General features: G+C 36.0%; 1 protein-coding gene across 2 annotated transcripts in view; it reads right to left on the bottom strand.

Annotated features, from left to right (window-relative positions):
- The window catches only part of LOC122816737, a 228,421-nt gene that overhangs the window by 28,240 nt on the left and 177,585 nt on the right, over positions 1-22,596 (bottom strand). For both annotated transcript variants that reach the window (XM_044089730.1, XM_044089731.1), the window contains exons 40-48: positions 19,135-19,337; positions 15,972-16,075; positions 14,884-15,008; positions 14,047-14,214; positions 9,932-10,137; positions 7,671-7,771; positions 6,949-7,067; positions 3,210-3,368; positions 849-1,054 (exon numbers count right to left, since the gene is read on the bottom strand). In XM_044089730.1, coding sequence (XP_043945665.1) covers positions 849-1,054; positions 3,210-3,368; positions 6,949-7,067; positions 7,671-7,771; positions 9,932-10,137; positions 14,047-14,214; positions 14,884-15,008; positions 15,972-16,075; positions 19,135-19,337 — 1,391 coding nt within the window. The remainder of the gene's footprint in view (positions 1-848; positions 1,055-3,209; positions 3,369-6,948; positions 7,068-7,670; positions 7,772-9,931; positions 10,138-14,046; positions 14,215-14,883; positions 15,009-15,971; positions 16,076-19,134; positions 19,338-22,596) is intronic.

The raw sequence follows: 22,596 nt of genomic DNA, 5'->3' as shown, positions 1-22,596 counted from the left end.
TATCACTTGGCATGTTCAGAATTATACATTATACAAAGAGAGGGCTGTGAAATAGATTTGTGTCTTTAGAATAAATTTCATTTATAGGTTGCCATTAATCTTTGAAGTTGCTCAGATTTAAAGGGCTATATTTGGCAGTAGATGAATAATGAGTAAATCTTTATGTGAGATGACAGATAAAATCACACAAATAATTTTCTTTATTGCACAATAACAGAATTATAATACAATAAAATTAGCTTTTACTGGTTCCGTACAGATGAGTATATGCTACCATTACTGTAGATTTTTGTTTTTTGTGCTAACAAATATTAGAAGTCTTTTTAATGACACAGAACTGTTTTTTATGTAGTATTTGGCTCATGTATCAAGTGAACGAGTCCACAAGAAGAGACTTACATATAAGAGCACTTTGCATGTATACTGTTTTCCAGGTAACACAGCCTCAAAGATATTCACCAAAGTAATAATTTTGGTGTCAGCTCCTAGAATAGAATGACCCATAAATGCGTCCTTTTATAATTAGTGTAAGCTGGTTTAAATGATGATATTATTGTAGCACCCTAAAAATATTCATAACAGTGGTTAATCTGGCGGCCATTCCCAAGGACATAAAAAAAAATTGTATGTATATATGTAAACAGGAATATTCCACTTAATCTCTTCTTTTGTAGTTTAGCTGGTGATTTATACAATAAGATTGTGAGCTAATTGTACAATTAATTTTATTTCTATTTTAAAATGGATATATATTCATGCATAGTTTTAGTTTTGGGTACTATATCTTCAAATTTATATCATGGATCAAACAATGACCATAGTTTAACAAAGAAAAAATGAATACTTACAGTTCATGCAAAGAGTCGCATGGCAAGCTTTTAGATAAAGACGCCAGATGAGAGCTATCAATTACATTCACAAAGACCTTTAGCTTGTCCTGGAACCATTCTTTGTAGTCTGATGACAAGAAATTGCTGAATGACATGCTTAGAATGCACAGGGCTTCAGACAACATGGCTTTTTGTACATCAACATTTGGGAAGCTCAAGCCTTTCTACAAATGAAAAAAAACAAAATAAGATGATACATCAGAATGCCCCATGTTAAGCAAGGTATCAAATCTCAGTCTGCTGCTGATTACTGACTCCCAACAGTCCTGGATATACAAACTACCATGCCCCTAATCATTATTAATAGTGTCAAAATTAGATCTACAACATCTAGGAAGCATGCATTCATTGCAGGATTGAGCCACTAAAACAGCTACCTCTCAACTTACACATAGGTGAAAGATGCCCCAAGCTCTAGTTTGCTAGAACAACTCAGAACCTTGGGCTTGCTGTTAAGCCAAATGACATTAAGAATATTATTTCTCCTAGTTGGTTCTTTTACAATTTGCTAGCAATTATTCAAAATAGTGTCCCCAACTATGTTGTTAATCATTTCAGTTCTGGAAGATGGCATGCTCCATCCCAGGGGCCTTTATACCTCCAGAGAAATATTGCAGCTACTATTAAAACAGCTATAAAGACACTGCTAATATTTTTAATGTTGCTCACCCTTTAATTTTGGAAGTCTGTAGAATACGGCAACATTCAGTTTTGCCTTTCTACTGATTTATTTTTCCCAGGGTTCTCCTCAGACCATTGGATAAAAGAAGTAAATTTAGTTGATCGGAATATTGAAACATTTCCCTTTTTTATTACTTCTAAACATATGATGGCATTTGAAACCAAGTATAGACAGTGATTTTTTTCTCACACTAAATGTGTTGATTTATTTAACTTTAACCTACATATGAAATTTTTGAGGGAAATGATGTGTGATCAAATTATCAAAAATGCTTTTCCTAAAAATATTGCCAGATTGGGGCGGGCAGAATTCTTTCAGGAATTTTAGGTGACTGTCAAACTCAACATTTTGTGTCATACTATTTTATATCAAAATCTGGGGTCTGGAAATGTTTAGCAGTGCCGGGAAGTAATAAGTACACTGAGTTTTATTTTTTGTGCATTCACAAAATGTGGTTAAATTGGTAAGCTAGTCATCCTAAATACAGTAAGTACTAAGCATCGTTGAATACTTTCATTTTTGCTCAATCTTTGCATCTTTTGATGATTCACATCACTATTGAAAACAATGTCATAGATAGTGTAGAAATGCATGAATGACATTTTGAAGAGTGTTCTTATGCATGAATTACGTATAAAGAGAAAACAAAGCAGAGTGGATGATTTCAGGTTTATAGACCCATCTGTATGAAGGAGACTGCTTCAGCCATTGAAGATTACTTGATGACTGTAAGTAAAACTGACTAAAGCAACCTAAAGAAATCTAAAAAAAAAGTATATGCATCAGAATGGCATAAGCTCAATTATTGGCTTCCATCTTTTGAAGAATTATTGCTCAGGAAATTGTTACCCGAAAATATCTGTTTGTTTATTTTATGGGTAAATGATAACTGTGCTTTTAATGAGTCAGAGTCGTCTTGCTGTTGGCAATATTATTACATAAAGAGGGAAGATATGTTGGTAGTACAGCGACAGATGCAATAAATTACCTCCAGAAAATGTTGTGTGTGTGTGTGTGTGTGTGTGTGTGTGTGTGTGTGTGTGTGTGTGTGTGTGTGTAAATAATCTTGGAAAGGAAAGGGAATATAACTGTGGTCTGTTGCTCTATAGAGTAAAATAAATGTGGGTATGGAAGGTATTTCCTATTACCCAAGGAAACAATATTTATTTGTTATATGTTGCTTGGGCCATTTGCCACTCACATGTTATTTAGTGGTCAGTGATGAAGAGTGTGAGACCTTAACCATTTATAATCACATATAAGGAGCAAGATGGTCAGATTACTTGATGGTTTATTAAGGTATAGGTCATGTGACAGGCTCTGTACAGCCTGTTTTGATGATTCACTTTAAAGCAAAGTAAAATAAATAAAGATAACCCCCCCCTCAACTCTCACACACTTTATTTTTATTTATAATCAACTTTTTTTTTAATCTGGGCAAAATCCCTAAGGTTCAGAAATGTTTTTTTCACTCTTTAAAATGTACCTGAGCAGAGACTGTCAGTTTTAATTGTTCCTACTTGTTTACGAAAGTCTGACAGTCTCACCAGCTTAATTTAATGTGTTCTTAGATTTCAGTCTTAGTAAAAGAACTAATAGAAGACAAATATAGGCACAGAAATAATTGTGATGCTTACCTGCTGAAAGATAATATTAAATTCAGTCATAAATTCTGAGAAACTGTCGGTATCCATTTTACTCATAATCTTCACCATACTGTTCTTATTTTGTAGAGCATCAGATACGAAACATAATTGCGCAGACTGAGCTGGACTGAGAACTTCAAGTGCATTGAGCTGTTTGAAGGGAAAACAATTTTTGCTAGAGTTAACTTTATCAGATAATAAAAATCAGTCACTGAACTTCAAATGTTCTACCAAAAATATTTGATGTCATTTTTTGCAGAGACCACAGTCTTTTGCTTTAATTATTTTCTCTGGGATCTTCATTTAGATTTGCAGCTTCATCAAACAGAAACTACACTTGTTGACAGTTGAATAGTCGCTTCATATCCTCTGTATTTTGTAACAAAGCACTGATATCACTGACACCACCCAGTGCAGTACCATATATGACTGTTGGCAGACACCAGACCAACAGCTGCAGCTACCATTGTTCTGAAAAATATTGTTTTTCTATATTTTTTTACATTCCACTTCCTGTTCAAAACTCTGCTAACTAACAGAAGTACATATGTCATGTGCCATCCATGATTATGGAGTATATCTTCCCCTTACAATCATTAAAATTTAAGGACTATGAAAATCTGCACTGAAAATATACCCAGCGATTCATTAAAGGGTCTAGTATGAGCCATATGACTTAGCTAGAGAGGTTCTGCCTCCATGACACTGTATTTCGTGAATCTGGGACAATGAAATGATGATGAACAAAGACATAATTATTGGCTAAATCACATGTCTCTGAATCACAGTAGCTACCTCAATGTGCAGATCATTGCTAATCTGCAAGTTAAGGTAGTTATCTGCTTCAGCCACATCATGTAGAACCCCCCCCCCCCACACCATTATGGCACCTAAGCAGTGTTCCATGATGGCTAGTGCTTCCCCCATCCCTGACCCTCCAACTATTAAAATGACATTATGGCACTAAACTAGTATTCACTGATAGTTAATGCTCCCCCCACCCCCGATTCCTGTAATATTAAAGTACTTTTATGGCACAGTGCAATATTCCCTTGTGACTAGTGCTTCCCCCAAACTTCTAACCCCATTTCTATTAAAGTGCCAATACAGCACTGAAGTAACATACCCTGGTGGCTACTGGTCCCCCCACCCAATGTTGTTGAGTATGCCTAGGAGTGTGTTTGGGTATAACAACCATCTCAACTGACACACACATACAAATGCACATACATTTACCCTGCCCCTTACCCTATCTTCCAGGCAGACAGACACACACACACACACACACACACACACACACACACACATACAACCCCTCACACGCTCTCACTTGCACCCCTCCCAGCCCTACCATGCTACTAAAATCCCCAGTTCCACGATGGCTGAAAAAAGTTTGTTCACTACTGAAACGTGGTTGGGGTGGCCATGCTGATATCCACATTAGAACAATTTCTTGAAACCTTCAGTGGGCTAATGCCTTCCTGGAAGTGCTTCTGGGGCAGATGGCGCATGGCTAATTATTATATGCCTCTTCACTGGACTGCCTCATTTGCTTGTAGCATGGTCTCAGAGACAGCCCAATATGGTGTTCCATGTCTTTGGGATGGAGCACTATGTTAGGGCTGTCTCTGAATTCAAAAATGTTACCTCAGTGTGTGCATGAGGTGTCTACTTTAGGCCACAAACCTTGTGAATCTCTTCTGCCTTATCTCAAACCTCTCCAAATTTCTGAATTGGTTAGAAGTTCCACCATGATTACCCAGTCAATATGTAAATGCTTGCAAATGGGAAAGATAACATAACAACTCACTCCCACATTTGAACAGCCCAGTTATCATATAATTCCTTTCCACCTGTAGACTTTTTTCTCTGCCTTTCCTTCATTTCTTCCTCTGTTTATTTATTAACTATTTTTCCAATTTCTTCTTCTTCTTTGTATATTGCACATAGGTAACTTTGTAAATACCAGTAGTCTGAGCGCATTGTAATCTGCAGCAAAGCATAATTTTTTTACTGCTGAAATGTTCTATGCTTATTTAATGTCATATGTTCTACTTGTACTAAAGTAACCTATTGTACTAGCCAGGTTTATCTATATTGCTATTATGGTGTTCCCTGGGCTGGGACTGAGATAAGGACTCATACACCAGTCAACAAAACTAAAATAGAATAAAATAAAATAAAATAACACATGTGTGTGTATGTGTGTGTGTGTGTGTGTGTGTGTGTGTGTGTGTGTGTGTGTGTGTGTGTGTGTGTGTGTGTGTACACACACCATAAGGTTATGACATTTAAGCCAGTTTCACGAGCATATAAACTGATAAGTTTAATAAGATTATGTGTTCATTTGGAGATGATTGATGTTATAATCAAATGTTATATCCTACAACCTGCAAAACAGGTGCTTATACCTTGTTCATCAATGTCTGTGTGAATTGTTGACCTCTGTTTTCTTATTACTGGGCACTAAACATAACAATATAGCACTTGCATTAGCAGTGGTATAATGCATTTTTTATTTAAATATTTATATTATGTGAGTTAAATCTTGTTATAGTCCCCATGCAGTAAAAAATACAGCTCTGGAGGAGCTGTTCAGTCTAGCCAATATCTGGTGTGTGACCCAAAGGGAATCTCATTGTGTCTGGTGGTGTACAGGTCTGCGGTATATGGGATCCATGATTGCGCAGACTTCATCCACGTCATAATACTTCTCGTCACTGTGAAACTTTTTTTAATACAATGAACCTGAAGATGCTTTTAATACCTTTTCTTACTGCCTCTGACTGTGCAATGCACACTTCAGTTAAAAATAAACTTTATGTTATTAAAGAGCAGTATGTTTTGTGGTTCATAGTGAATTTGGATTTGTATAATATACATTTTTCAGAGCAACCATGACCATTGTTTCTACATTTTCTCCTAGCCGTTTATGGTTGAAAGTACTCTAGAGGTTTAGATTCTTCTGGGGTGGGGGGTATGGGGCATTGCTCACAGACCAACTCCATAATACTTGCTTATATTTTTGGTGAGAGTGGTGGTGCAGCATTTGGCATGTTTGCCTATGAGTATGTCTTGTAGAGATGCAGTCATTCTGTATATAGTGTTAGTGCCATAACCTGTGGTTTAATGGCCATGTTTATATGACACCAATGTCTCAAGGTGTGGGTTCACACTCGTATATATGGCACTAATGTCTCAAAGTGCAGGTTCACACACACTGTATATATGGCACTAATGTCTCAAAGTACGTGTTAGCACTCATTGTGTATATGGCACTAATGTCTCAAGGTGTAGGTTCACAATCATTGTGTATATGGCACTAATGTCTCAAGGTGTAGGTTCACAATCATTGTGTATATGGCACTAATGTCTCAAGGTGTAGGTTCACAATCATTGTGAATATCACACTAATATCTCAAGTTGTGGGTTCACAATCATTGTGCATAAGACACTAATTTCTCAAGGAGCAGGTTCACACTTGTGTATATAGCACAAATACATGAAGCTGTAGGTTCACATTTATTGTGTATATGGCACTAATGTCTCAAGGAGCAGGTTCACACTTGCGTATATAGCACAAATACATGAAGCTGTAGGTTCACACTTATTGTGTATGTGGCACTAATGTCTCAAGGAAAAGTAAGGAAAGTTAAAAACAAAACCTCATACTATCTGCATGCATGCATGTTTATAAGGATCTATAGAAAAATTACAGTACTATACTTACGCCATTAAAGTTAGGGTTTACACTTGTGTAGTCTGTGTATTGAGCATTAATTCTGAATGCTCCATAGTTCTTTTGAATCCAGTCAGCATCATTTTTGGCATTGTCAGTGCATGGTGAACCTAAAAGTAAACAGAGCTGTTGTGACTCATAGTTCAGTTGTAAAATAATCATGAAAATGCTATAACTGTTACTTGATATCTTATCTTTCCGGTACCTACTTCTACTTCCATTGCATTTTCTATGTTGGATACAGCAATCATTTCAATTATTTGCTAGCAAATGCATAATTTAATACAGAAAATACCTTAACAGTCAATTATATACAAGAAAAGACAATGAACCCCACAATTTGATTTGCTACCAGTAACATGAAATGTTGGTAGACCAAGATAAATTTTGATTGGAGAACTGAGGCATTTTTATGGATAAAATACTGTATGAAAAAATGATGTATATAGATATACCATAATGTGCTCAGGCTTAAGTGTACACTTTTGTACATTAGTTTGTCACAGGGATTTCAATTTGCTTTGATTTTAGTCAATGGCTACATAATTAAAATTAATTTTTCAATAGAAGAAATTTTAAGTGGCAACACTTTATCCCTCCATAGAAGCAGCACCTGAAAAAATTAAGAACTTCAAGGTCGTATTTGTCTGTTCAGTAACACTTGGTACAAGTACACATGCTATAAGATATCAGATTTCAAATTTCTGGCATACCATTCTTTTTCTTGAGGGTCAAAACGCCATTTATGAAGTCATACATGGACTGTTGTGCATCTTCTGACATGTCAGCAGCTAATGGACTGAATCCAGACACCCTGTAACAAAGACAATTGGATAAAAATGTTAAACCAGAAGCCTGGCTATGTAAACAGTGTAATGGCATCTATAAGATGGTTATGTCTGCTTCTCCATTATTTCATTTCAGTCAGTCTTTCTGTCTGCATAGCTTTGTATTATATAATGATCCGGGCGATATAGGGACCTATATCTGTTAGGGGGTGCTGCACCCTTGAATGTGCTGTCCTTCAGATGAGATGTTAAACTGAAGCCATATCTGCTTTACTTGGTGGTAACTCAGAGGAATGAAAAAGGTTCCTCAGCACCAATGAAAAAGAGGAAGGCCTATCTAAAAGAGTAGGGGAACGTCCCTGATCCCCCTCTCCATAGTTCCCTCAGGTCTCCCTTGAAACAAGGCTACAAGCCTAGTGTGACTAACCCTGTCAACAAAGAATTAGAGGAAAAATAAATAAAATAAGACTTTCCAGATTCATTCCTTTGCACAATAGACACTAGAAGATCATCACATTATCCCTAAGAAAGCCAGGCAGTCACGTAGTATGTTTTACTCTACTCTGCTGCTATCTAGTAGTACTTCAACTAAAGAATAGCAACATCTGCCTGATACTCAGAAATAAGCTTGTTATTAAAACATCTCCCTAGCTGCTAAATCAGAGGATGGCAAAACCTGTGCATTTTTAAGACAAAAAAGCTTACTAAAATCACTCTGCTAAGTCAAGTAATCTCTCTGCAGAATGTAGAAACATTTCTGAGTACAACATGTTTAGGAAACAACTATTTAAACATCTTGAAAACATACATAAACACAACTAATTTAGAGAGACAGTCTAACAACCTTCTCCCCAAGACCTGCAAATAAATACAGCATAATTTAAGCAACGATTACATGAATTGAATTCTACTCATTAGCATCCAACAAACTACCTTTCTAAATAAGTAAAAAGTAGGCTTACTTCTAAATTTGTTAATAGTAGCAAAAATAGTATTGAATGCTGTCTGCTGCCTCTTGCTTTTGCCACAAACATATTGATATTACAATGGCATAGGAGAATAACTCACATCGCTGCACCTGTTTAGGTCAAATGCATCTGTGCATGGGCTATACTAATCTGTATAGATCAACATGTACTTAGGAGTGTATGTTAGCTGGTATTATGCATGCTGTAGAAAAGTGTGGTCAGAGTTCCTGTTTTTATTTTTTTATTTTTTTGGCTCTGGATTGAATGTGAAAATGGTTTAGCTTGAGCATCCCTATTGAAATAGCATTACTCGAATTGCTGAGTACTGGTATGCCAAAAAAAAAATACAAAAAAGACAGAACTCAAAGGAAAAGAGTTAATGTTGAAGATTGCTCTTCTCATTAAAGCTTCTTTTAGGGGGGGCAAGTACCCTCTGCATGTCTACATTCACTGAACTTTTATATATCAACTCTGAGATCGCCATACCTCAGACTTGGCATCTTGGACTTGGTATATACAAGCCTGATCTTTGGCCATTCAGTCTCTATACTCGGGACTTGATGTAGCAGGTCCCGACATTTCATACGGTTACCCTATTTGATCTGCATTCTACCAGAGTTAAGAAAACTAAGAAAATAAATGTATAAAAATAAAATCAATCAAGCAAACAGATAAATAAATAATTGAAATGAAATAAATTGTATATATGCTTGTATATTTCATGAAGTATTTAAACATGACACACAAAACTGAGTATGATGGGTAATACCAGGAATTTTTACAGTAACTTTAATATTGAGAGTGCCATGTTATCTATGTCTTACAATCAAATCTGTTCAAAACCATCACACCAAAAACCTCCACACAATATCTTCAGATTAAACTACATATACTGTCTGAAAACAACATATACTATCATCAGCGTCTATGACATTAACAGCTTGAAAAGTTGCTATGGATAAATAATACTGCATCAAAGTCAGGTCTACTATGTTTCTTACAATATTTTATAATATCTGCTATGGTAATATGCTATCTCATGCATACATACAGAGAAAATGTTCTTCGTACCGATTCACCTACTCAAATAGGCCATTATATATATTCAGTGTACTAATGAAACTCATACCACTGAGCCAATTTACATTTTTCGTCTGTCCCAGAAACTAGAAAAGAAACAGATCATAAAGGTATATAGCAGGAGAGAAAAAAACTTACATGGACTGCAGATTTGTGCAAGTTATTTGTTGTGGCATGCTATTCAGTAAGTCCTTCGTCACACCAGCACTGAAGAGTGATAGCTCTGTCCCAAAAACAGTTGCCCATTGAATACTGTCAAATGAAGGAGCTAGAGGAATGATTGACTGAAATACTGCTTTAAATATGACAGCACTTAATTCTGGATGGATGTAATTGACATTTTCCTAAAATAAGAGAAAACTAAAAGTAAATCCCAAATTCACAATATAAACAATTTATCCACAAGCTCAGTTCATTTTCTCTAATGTTCACTTTCCATTAACTTTATGAATTTAATTTACTAAAGTCATCACCAAATGTATGGCTTCATTGTAAAGAAAGCTAAGTATGGAGTTAATTAGTAAATCTGGTTATTTAACAGATAAAATGAAAGTGAGAATTTAGTTTGCGTAAGTTCTCTGGCACAATCATTTTAGAAATAGTTCTGTATTAATGCAGAGGCATTGCTGTAATGTATATTCTGATTAGGTATAATAACAGGATCAGTGCATGAAAAACACATTCTATTCTGAGGTCTTTGAGGGAGAGAAACAACATGACAATAAAAGGCTGTTTATTCAAGATAATCCATGCAGAGAATTCTTTGCCTCGTGAAGGGATTTATTATGACTTTTTTTTATTTCCACCTTCTAATTACTTCATAAAATAAATAAAAATGAAGATATAGCATTGGGAAACACTCATGACTTGTTTTGTTAAATACATTACAAATTTCTAAACTGGTCATCCTAAACTCATTACTTCATGTAAGACATCAAGCAGTAATGTAATTGTCATCTGCTTTGTATAATAATTACTTATAACATACACTTTTGTGTGATATCCATGTGTGTATATATACATATGTATATATATATATATATATATACATATATATATATATATAGATATGTATATATATATATATACATATATATAAAGTAGATATATATATATATATATATATATATATATATATATATATATATATATATATATATATATATAATACTTGATATGGTCAACATTTCACAATGTTGAATTTCATATTGCTGAGACGATATTATTGACATTTGAAATGTGGACCATACAAGTAGACCCATAAAAAACAAAAACAAAGTTACCTTAACGCTGCTAGCCTGGGGGGGCTCCGCCCCCCACACCCCGAACTTAAATATACCAACTCCGAGATCGCACTACAGTGCGGAAGTGGAAATCTTTCCATTGCATACTGTAGAGAGATGCCGGTTCCCCATGGTCGACATTTCAAATGTCGATCATATGGTCTCGGCCATATGAATGTCGACATTTTGAAATGCTGATCATTCGAACGGGACCTATATATATATATATATATATATATATATATATATATATATATATATATATCTATATATATATGGGTATACTTTTTGTTATCGAAAGCTCATGCTTTTGAAAAGAAAAAGTATGACCCCATTTATGTGAAAATGCACTTAAACATAAGAGCGCTTTCGAGATTACCAGTTCACCCAACCGGTAATATTAAAAAAAAAAAAAACACTGCTGCACCAAAGCACACTACAGTGGGGATAAGGGAATAGTTTCTCCACTATAGTGCGAACTCAGAGTTAGTATATATGTATGAAGTAGTGGAGGGGTGGGGGGGTGGAGCCCCCCTGCAAAATTATCTTTGTAGCTTTGCAGTGTTTTTTTTTGCTTTCATTTTACCGGTTTGGTGAACTTTTAATCTCGAAACTGCACTTTCATTTAAGTGCACTTTCACATAAAAGGGGTTATACTTTTTCTTTTAAAAAGCCTGAGCTTTTGATAAGAAAAAGTAGACCCGTATATATATATATATATATATATATATATATATATATATATATATATATATATATATATACAGACAGAGTGATCGATATTTTGCATAACTTTTGCATAAATTATGAACATTTTTTTCAGTAATTTACTTAATTTGCTTTTAAATTTAATGCAAGAAGTAAGAAATTCACATGTTTACAAGTTTGTAGCTTGGTACTAGGCAATCTTCTCTTGCGGGCCATTTTAAGTCTACCTGATATCCCTTTTTGTGCTCAAAATAACCTCTCCCAGTTGGTTCTAGATTGACCTTAACCATCTCATGGTCACTAATTATACATTTCCCCTAATGTGAATAACTTGTATCATACCACAGATAATTTGAGGGTACCCATGCATGGGATAAAGCATTTTGGAGCTGCACCTCTCCATTAGTAATACAGGGGGGCACTTGTGGGATACATTTTCTGTTTCCCATCCATAGCTTCAAGCTGCATTTGAAAATGTAAAGGGGTAGAACTTTGTTTTATGCAGCTGGGGCGTCTATTCCACAGCAGCAGTATTCTCTGAGAAATGCACTTAACACTCCAAACCATTCTGTTGATGTTACAGAAGTGGTTTAGATCCCTAGACTGAGTATTTCTGATGTTATTTGTCTTGTTGATGTGCCATAATTCCATCATTAAAGGGTTGGGGGATACCTTTTATGCCAGATACAGATCACCTCTTAGCAGATTGTAGGATACTGAGTATAGCGACAGGGCTTTGAGTCAGTCCATGCAGGACATATTATTCAGGCCTTGTATCCTTTTAGCAAAGTATCTCTGTGGGCATTCCACTTGCTGCATGTGTCTGGACTGATACATGCCAAAGGAGGCATTTTATTCAATGACTGGAGTTATGAGGTCTGAGTAAAGGGAGGCAGTAACATCCCTAGATCTAGAGACAATCCATTTGTTTATAAGCTGTGAAGTATAGAAGGGCTTTCTTACATCAATAGACACATGTTGGACAAATGTTAGGTCACTGTCCACATAATTTTACAAATCCTGGACTACTGGGTCAACTTTAATGGGGTATAGTCAATGTGGTAGTTCCCTGGAGTAGATGATTTCCCAAGAGATATAATAATGCTTTTTGTGGCATTTAATTTTAGACCATGATTTTGAGGCAAAATTTCTTGCAGGATGGCTAATTCATTTAGGAATTCAATGACTGCTTCTGCCTTGCGGTCATCTTCAGACTTAGTCAACCAGCTTGCTTCAGAATTAGTCAACCAGCTTGCAGTCAGCTTCAAACTTAGTCAAGCAGAGGCCTTTGGCATTGGCTTTTACTTCAGAAAAGTAGAGAGTACCATCACAGAACCCTAGGGAACTCCATTGGTAACGTGTCTCTTTGTGGGGGTAACCTCCCCAATAATGAGTATTATTATTATCATTATTTGAGTATGCATTACTGTGCTTAGAGAATGTGCAAATATTTGCCTGATTTTTGGTCTGTTACTGAAATTTGCAATTTGCTGAAAAATCAATGGGGACTGAAGTCATTAAATAATATACATTTGAGTTTCAGACTTAATTTACTTCAAAAATGCATGCTAAAACAAAAACTTTTATTTTAGAAACTTTCTAATTTTATAACAGCAATGTTTAAAATCAGTTTCTATGTTTGATCCTTTACCCTCAATTTATTGTAGGCTTTATCCAGATATCTTGAGATAAGAGGTTGAGAGGTATGCGTACTTTTTAATTGATGCTGCCACTGCTTAATCAGTCTTTCTCTCTCCATCTCTCTCTTTTACAAACACACTTCTGCTTTCGTGCAAGAGAGCATGCATGCACTCATACACGCAAACAAAAATACAAACACACACATACTTTTTGCTTTCCTTATTTTAATGTTTCTTTTATTTTTACACTCACAAAACAACAAAAGTGCTTAGGGAGCATAAAATAATGGCTCATTTCATCTCACTTTCATGCACACATGTGCTCAAACACACAGTCCAAGCTCCATGGTAGCTTAATATGCAGCTGTGATGCATTGGACTCGTTTTTCAGTGGGCATTACCTGTACATTAACATCATAATGGAGAACATTCATTCTACAATCGGGGTTTAATGCATGGTTTGCCCATTCTCTAAAAGAACATATTATATACTCCTATACTTTTCATTATTTATAAGTCAAAGCATCCATACTACTTACATCATTATACCATTACTATGCAATAAATAAAAAATAAGCATTTAGTTAAATGTGAAACATTCTTTTAATGTCTGTTCATTTACCTTTTCTGCAAGATTCTTGAATGAGGCAAGGAAGGCAAGTCCGTCTTGAGGTTTACGTTCAGACAGTGCATTCATAATGGATGTTACAGTCGTAACATTACCAAGGTTCACAGACTTAGCAGTAAGACCAGCCAGCTGGTTGGCATTCAGTGTACTCAGTTGAGACATCTGCCACAAACATACACATTATCAAGCTAGGGTATTATTGCATTTTTAAATTGTGAACAGTAATCATCACACAGAGATTCTTTCATCGCAGAGAACACTGTATGTTAATCACTGTTCATGTTATTGGTCATAAAATGTATACATATTGCAATGCAATAGCATGCACTCTAAATGTAAAAGTTATTCTAAATTGTGAATGAAACAAGCAAGAACCCTTTAGAATGAACAGAAACATGTAAAACATGAATTATGCATGAATTATGGAAACAAACATACATTTCTTTATCATCCAACAACACCCCACACCATTACAGACACTGGCATTATTGTAAGGCTTACACTAAATGTAACTACATGCACCCTGTCTCCCCAACATGTAGTGTGCCTCTCCCCTTTTCAACAGTGAAGCAGTACAAAGCCTTTCCACAGATCAACAGACAGCCTGATGAGCAGGTTACTTTGAAACTACATGATTGTTTAACATGCAGAGAATGTGTATCTTACTTTTCTCCTGATGACAAATACTACATAATTCTCCATTACCCTTGTATATTTGATGGCAAAATACCGCAGTTAATAATTATGGAGTCAGAAATGTGCATACAGTGTTTCATGAAGACAATAAATATTTACATGGTTTTATATGGGAACAGTTGTCTGGCTACTTACCCAGTCATAATCTGAAAATATATTGCTCAAGTCATCAGGATTTAGGAGTCCTGAAAATGCTCCGAAGTTCATAGCTGACCAATCACTGCTACTGCTAGCTACAGAACTCTTTGCACACGCTGAGCCTGTAATGTTAAACACACGGGATTACGTTTTGTTTTTGTTTTTTTGACTGTTTCCTAAATCTTGCTTCTTCTGATGGTGAATTGTAATTTGCATTGTGTTTATATCACTATAATTCAAATTCCTCCTTTAAAGCTAAATCTACACACCTTAATATTTATTATGGTAATCAGGTCTATAATTTCAAGTACCTATGCCCTTTCTTCTTTATTCTAACCTTGACAAACAAGGAACCCCGACCCCATATCAGACTCCTTTGTTGCTTTTACGTGTTGTTACGTGTCATCCTTTTAGTGCAGTCTGCTCATGAGGAGGTTCACAAATGTTTTGTACATGCAAATGACACTGCAGCAATGGTGCCATATTATGGCAATGTTTATCTAATAACTACCTTCAATTGTAAACTAGAAGGCAGAAGAGATATTAACTAAATGATTTCCTACTAACCCATGAGTGGATAATAGAATGAGGTCCTGTAGAAGATAAAAAATGTGCAAGAAACTAAGAGAGGGAAGGCTATTTGTTGTACCACAGATGGGTGTAATGACAATCACACAAGCCCACCATACTATCATAGCATTCAGAAAGAATGATAAAAATAGCCAAGAGTAAAATTAAAATGTTAATTATAGAATCAAGGTAATTAAGAAAACAGGATGAAGAAAGACAGAACACATAAATAAACAAATAAATAAATAATTATTTAAATGAATAAATAAAAAGCTGATGGCCACTAATTAATTGGCCTTTGACTATGTGTGCTATTCTTTCTTTTTTATTTATATTTTCTTAACCAAACATTAAATAAAGAAACACACTGAATTTGTATGCCGTTGTTTTTGTATTGCTACTTAATCACACAGGCCTATCTTGCCCTACACTACAGCAAAATAAGCATACTGGCTGCACACAAGTACCGCAGTCTAACAGAAATCCTTCTATTTATAACATATCCGTTTCATTACCTGATGTCTGGAGTTGATTCTTCAGGAAATTAAGGCAATATTCATAGACGGCATTTATACTGTCAGGTGTCATAAAACTGTATGCATCACTCAGATGTTGAACTCTGAAATAAATATAAATGTGTGAGATAAATTATAGTAAGCATTGAGTAACACCCAACCTTAACCTGTATAAAGCTCATTCATGCTATATAACACATCTGACCCTTAACCTGTATAAAGCTCATTCATGCCATATAACATGTCTGACCCTTAACCTGTATAAAGCTCATCCATGCCATATAATATGTCTGACACTTCATCTGTATTAAGGTCATTCATGCCATATAAAATGTCTGACACTTAACCTGTATAAAGCTCATCCATGCCATATAACACGTCTGATATCATCATGCTTATTCTGAGTTTATGCTACTGCAGGCGAAGGTAAGTAATAGAGGTTGGAATAGCTTAAAAGCTAGCAATATTAAGAACATTTCTATCTACAGCACTGAACAACAAATGAATCATCAAACATATTCAAAGATATAAGTTTCAAAGATATATATTATTTAATTAGCTATTAACACAGTTTAATTCAAAACTTTCATTTCTTTCATCTGCTTCATCTGGTACTATAAATATTTATATTGGCTAAATATGATCCATGCAATTGGAAATGCATAGTGTTGCAATGTACATTTTCATTTTAGTGTAACTGAATGTGGAATTTGCACTTTTTTTAAAGTTGTTTTATATTTAAAAAAAGTGAGTTGTGATATTTCATAATGTGTGATGTCTTGACATTTTTCTCCACCAAAATGTTTCTGGAATAATTCCATACAGAAACAAAACTTTAGTAAAAAAAAAAATAATATGCTTTATCTGAGATAATTGTTTTTTAATCACTTTGGGAAGGTTTGAAAGTATGGTAGGTTCCTTAGGGCTATATTTCATATGAAGTGGCTGAATGTGCTAAGGATGTAGCAACATTTTTAAGGAAACTTAGATGATTTTTAATGAAACTGTATTCAGACAGTACTACACATGCTTGGTCAAATCAGAACTACAGTGGACATGCACATTTTACAATCTATAGTTTTTCTTCAGTGATTACAAATTATCCTGTCAACTTCTCACTTCTTACTTTCATTTAAGAAGAGAAGAGATGTGTAGAAGTAATACAGAGAAACAAACTTGCATGTTACTGAAGGTACTCCAACATAAAACAAACTATAGGTAAAGCGAATTGTGGACGTACCACCATGGACTGCAGAGCACACTTAAATGAAGGTATCCTTTTATTAAAACATGCGAAAAAATAGTCAATCTCTTAAAAAGATAAAAGCAAAACAACCAGACTGGATTAACGCTTTTGGATGCAGCTTTCTTCAGATCCTGTGTCTGTGGTGGTACATCCACAATTCGATTTAACTATGTCTAGAATTAAGACTTGATATTTAATCTGAAGATAACTGCATGATTCATAGCTTCATAGGTAAGCACTAGGCTAGCTGACCTTACAGGCCATTTTAAGCCTACGCAGCTTCCCTTTTTGTGTTTTAATTAAATGTATCTCATTTGTTCAGAGATTGGCATTACCCATCCCATGGTCGATAATAATATATTACCCCTAATGAAAATAACTGGCATCATGGCATAGATAATTTGAGGGGACCCATTCATGGGATAAGCATTTAGGACCTGCCTCTGTCTATTAGTAGTACAAGGGATAGTCCTGGGGTAAATTTTCTGTTTTCCATCCACAGATCCAAACGGTAATTGAATGTGGACAGGAATGAACTTTGTTTTATGTGGATGGGGAGTCTGTTCCAGAGCAGTGGTATCTTCAGAAAAATGTACCTGCTCTGTGATGTTGAAGAAGAGGTTTAGATTTCTAGACCAAGTATTTCTGATGCCATTTGACTTGCTGATGTGCAGTAAATCCATCAGTATTTGGTTGGAGGATGCCTTATATGCCAGACACAGGTCACATCTTAGCAGTATATAGAATACTGAGGACAGTGACATGATTTTGATTGCCTGCAGTCTTTTGTTTGAGTCAGTAATGCTTATTTCAGTGAATGCTCAGATATGAATCCCACCCTGATGAACATGTCTCAATCATTTTTTTTTCTTATTCTGGGGTTATCTGACCTCATAATATGCTTCACTTAGTAAAGAGCTACAGGAGCTGAAGTCTGTGTATGAGTAGTTCAGGGATGGGGGGTGGGCTTTCCCTGCCATATCACTTTGCCATGGGTTTCATAGAGAATTGCTATGTTGGTTTTCAATGAAAAGCCTTTCACTGATACATATTCTACCTTGTATCATCAACATATAAGTAAAATGCAAAACGTTTTTATTCTTTGACGTCTCCACATACATACATTTGTGGACATGTGTTGCATATGTATAGCAGCTACTGGCACACACAAGACAAGCCATGTGCATTGAAACTGCTCTGGTGACTTTTGTGTGTTGATAATGTATATTTTCAGTGATCATGAAATGTTGGTAGACAATAATAAAATTTTCATGCATTTTCACATAATTTTACATTGAGTGTAATCCAAACAGCCACTTACAGATAAAGGGTTTTACAAGTGAAATGCAATATATTCAATATATGCACTGCCGAAAAAATATCAGAACTGCAACTCACACACCAGCACCAATACACATACAGCATGCAAAATCTTATTCCTAGCTGCCAAACAGTGTTTTTCAGAAACTGCTGCATCCATTCCTATTTTATTTATTTTCTATACACATTTATCCAGTTGAGAGTTTTAGGAAGTTATAGCCTCCTCCTGGATGAAAAGCCATTTTAGAACAGACTGAATGGCAAATATGAATTTCTCATCTGCTGACAATGAAAAGCCAATGAAAGAAACGGGACTTCTTGAACAAGCCAACTGTCTAGCAATTTTGTCTCATGACTCAGATGACAATTTTTCACCAAGTGCTATTTTGTCATTTCTACAGCAAATTCTTTGAAAGCTGTGTTGCATTAAATGTTCAACTTGGTCATCCCAAATGCAAATAGCTTGATACAGTGTACCATTACACAAGGTTTCATAGTTGTTCTTTCATTTCCACCACTGGTCATCATAATTAAGCAAGCATAGTAGGAAAATAAAATATCTGAATGCTTGGATTTAAAACAGTTTTGCATACTTACATGACTTGGAATGATTCACATGATGTTGGGGACATGTAGCTCAGTACTTCAGCATCAATGCTAGCAAGGAATATGTTTAGAGGCTGTAGTAATTTTGTCCAGGAAGCAGGGTCATATAATAAAGAGTTTGTGCTCATCGACTTGATAAAGTGAAGTAGCATGTTCTTCCTTATAGCACCATTACTAATAGTTTGCAGCTGTTTCTGAAATGAAAAAAGTGCAATGACAAACAATATTAAAATGATAAAAGATAAACGGAATACACCTTTAAATTTAGTTTTCAGATCTTAAGTAGTAAATAATTTTTCTGACTAGTACTTAAATATCAGTTCACTGAAATTCGCTTATTGCAAGGCAGTTGGTAATGCAACAGTATGTTTAAAATTCAGAGTTTTGCAAAACATCCATGTGTGTAAGTCTGAAGAAAAGCCTTCAAACACACCTAAATAACATCACCTTTGAAGGTGTTATATTTGCATCCTGGAAGATTTTTTTAATTCATTAATTTCACAGTGGTCAAATGAAGTGGACCTCATAGACCATCTATATATATAGAGAGAGAGAGAGAGGAGAGAGAGAGAGAGAGAGAGAGGAGAGAGAGAGAGAGAGAGAGGAGAGAGAGAGGAAAGGGAGAGAGAGAGAGAGAGAGAGAGAGAGAGAGAAGAAGAAGAAAACCTATGCAGATATAGACAGAGCTTGCAAATTCGTTATAATGAATGGATATCAGGAATGAACCGCACAGCTGTGAAGACATCTATGAATCTTAACCACTGATCCACCGTATTGATTCATTATGCTCCATGATTTTAATCTGCTCTGTAAAAGCCTTATTTTTTGTTTTATTATCTGTTGTGATGTGATCATCAGCAGAATCTTATTCTGGCCTAGCAATTCATGTGTTATGCATATTTTACTAATGAAAGACACAGGTGATCATTATATTTGATTTACTTGTGTAAAATTGGTAGGTGCACAGGTGTAACATGACAAAACACACACACACAAAACACACTGGGATGCAATAACTAAAGCATGCAGTATATTTTATTCCATTTATAACAACTGCTGCATATTTACCTTCTACTTTATATAAACTGCATGCTGTAATTACAATTAATTCAGCAAATGCCTTTTCATCGAAAAATGAAACAGTATTCAAGGAAAATCTAAAAAAATAATGTATGGACTTTACTTGGACATAAAAGCTAAAATTTGATAGGATAGTTATACTTGTGCCTGCATAAGTTTTCTTCCCCTTTCCAAAAAAATATTTTATTTTATTTTATTTTGCTTGTGTTTACTGGGTTTAATCAAACACTCTTTTTTCTAAAAGGGGCCTGGGTAGAAAAGCTTCAACATATTGTTAGTATTTTTAAACACTCAATAATATAGCAAAACCAACATGAGGATTGGTTGGCTACCAGAAATTGATCTATAAGTACTGATATCCATAAAACCATAAAAGTAGTCTAGTAACAGGATGTATCCATAAAAGCAGTCAAGTAACAGGATGTATGGTACTGTCAGAAATATTTAGCATCTACTATATCCTTCTTTGGGACCTCTAACAGTTTAACAGTTTTCTAAAATTGTACAGTATATTTGTGTGGAATTCTACACCTGCAACAAGGAATCAGAAAATCCTAGTATGCTCACTAATCATATACTAATACAGGAAAACAAAGATGAATTCCATCCAGTTTTGACAGTTACAAGGTAATCTTTTTTGTTCACAATAAAGAATATCAAAGCTTCAGAAGACAATGAAATGACGAGTGTTCTGAGAAGTCAGTACCCCACCCCACCCCCAGTAGCACAGTGCAAGGTTCTCAAATGCTTTAAATTACATAGTTTCATAGTTTCATAGTTTAGCACTAGGCTATCTGCCTTGGGGCATTTGCAAGCCTAGCCCTAGAGATGTGGCTTTCGCCACCCCATGTAGTGGTACTAAGGTGTATAGAATAAATTTAGAATATTGTGCCTTTGTCTAGTAGTGACACATTGAAGACCCCCTTACTTATTAAAATTACTTTACTGTGCCCATGTCAAGTAGTGACACAGGGGTGACCCCCGGGGTAAATCTATGATCTCCCATCCACTCGTCAAGATTTCTCTTGAAGAGAGTCAGTGAGGGGCTCTGCCTAACATAGACTGGGATTTTGTTCCAGAGTATGGGAAGCCTCTGAGTTATGAATCTGTCCCTCCAGCATATTCTATTCATGTTTTGCACTGAGGTTTAAATCTTTGGCTCTCGTGGTTCTTATGGATTTTGATTTTTTGAGGTGGAGCATGTCCATCAATTCCTGGTTGGACATGGCCTTGTACGTCAGGCACAGATCACCTCTGAGCAGACGGTATGCTACTGAATAGAGCTGGAGTTTCTTTAGCCTGGCAGCATATGACATATGTTGGAGACCCTTGATCCTCTTGGTGAGGTACTTCTGGGGTCTCTCCAGCTGTTGTAAGTGCCGGGTGAGGTACATACCAAATGGGACATTGTTCTCAATCATGGGCCTGATAAGGGAGGAGTACAGGGGCACGATGACCTCCTTTGATCTGGATGTGAACCCCTTCATGATAAGGTGGGCAAGGTAGAAAGTCTTTCTAACCACTTTGGCAACGTGGGTGTCAAATGAGAGGTCACTATCAACTTGGGTCCCCAGGTCTCTGATTACTTTTTTGGTACTCAGTGGGTTACTGTCTATGTGTTACTGTCTATGTGATAATTTGTGGGTATTTTTTTTCCTCAAAGGGGATGACTATACATTTCTTGGCATTCAGTTTAAGGCCATGATTCCGGCACCAGTTGTCTGTTTCGGTGAGGCCTTTCTGTAGGATGTATGTGTCAGTTGGTGTATCGACTATGGCTCCTAGTTTGCAGTCATCTGCGAACTTTGTCAGCCGCAACCCTCCCATGTTTGCTTTCACATCTGAGAAGCAAATGCCGAACAAGAGGGGTCCCAGGACAGAGCCCTGCGGGACACCACTTGTGACTGGCTTTGAGTCTGACATGGCTCCCGCAATCTTAACTTTATGGGTTCTGTTCTTTAGCCAGTTTGCAACCCATCTTGTGACATATGGATTTACATTTAAGCTGTTTAGCTTATCTATGATCCCCGAGTGGGGTATTGTGTCGAAGGCTTTAGCCAAGTCCAGGTAGGCTGTATGGACTGCCTTGCCTTCATCAATGGCTCTAGTGACTGTTTCAAAAAAGTCAACCAGGTTCAAAAGGCAGGATCTGCCCTTTACAAAGCCGAACTGGGTGGGATCAAGTGTCTGTAGGTCCCCAATGTCGTTGTTTATGAGTTCCATAATAATTCTTTCCATAGCTTTGCAAACCAGGCTGGTCAAGCTTATGGGGCAGTAGTTCCCAGGGTCTGTAGTGGAGCCTCCCTTGTGGAGTGGGACCACTATTGCTGTATGCCAGTGTTCAGGTACATATCCTGTAGTAAGGCTAAGGTT

Source organism: Protopterus annectens, chromosome 12.part0, assembly GCF_019279795.1.
Source record: "Protopterus annectens isolate FY-2018-M chromosome 12.part0, PAN1.0, whole genome shotgun sequence".
Taxonomy (NCBI): Eukaryota; Metazoa; Chordata; order Ceratodontiformes; family Protopteridae; genus Protopterus; species Protopterus annectens.
The sequence above is the reverse complement of the archived record's forward strand: the minus strand, read 5'-3'. Positions and strand labels throughout refer to the sequence as shown.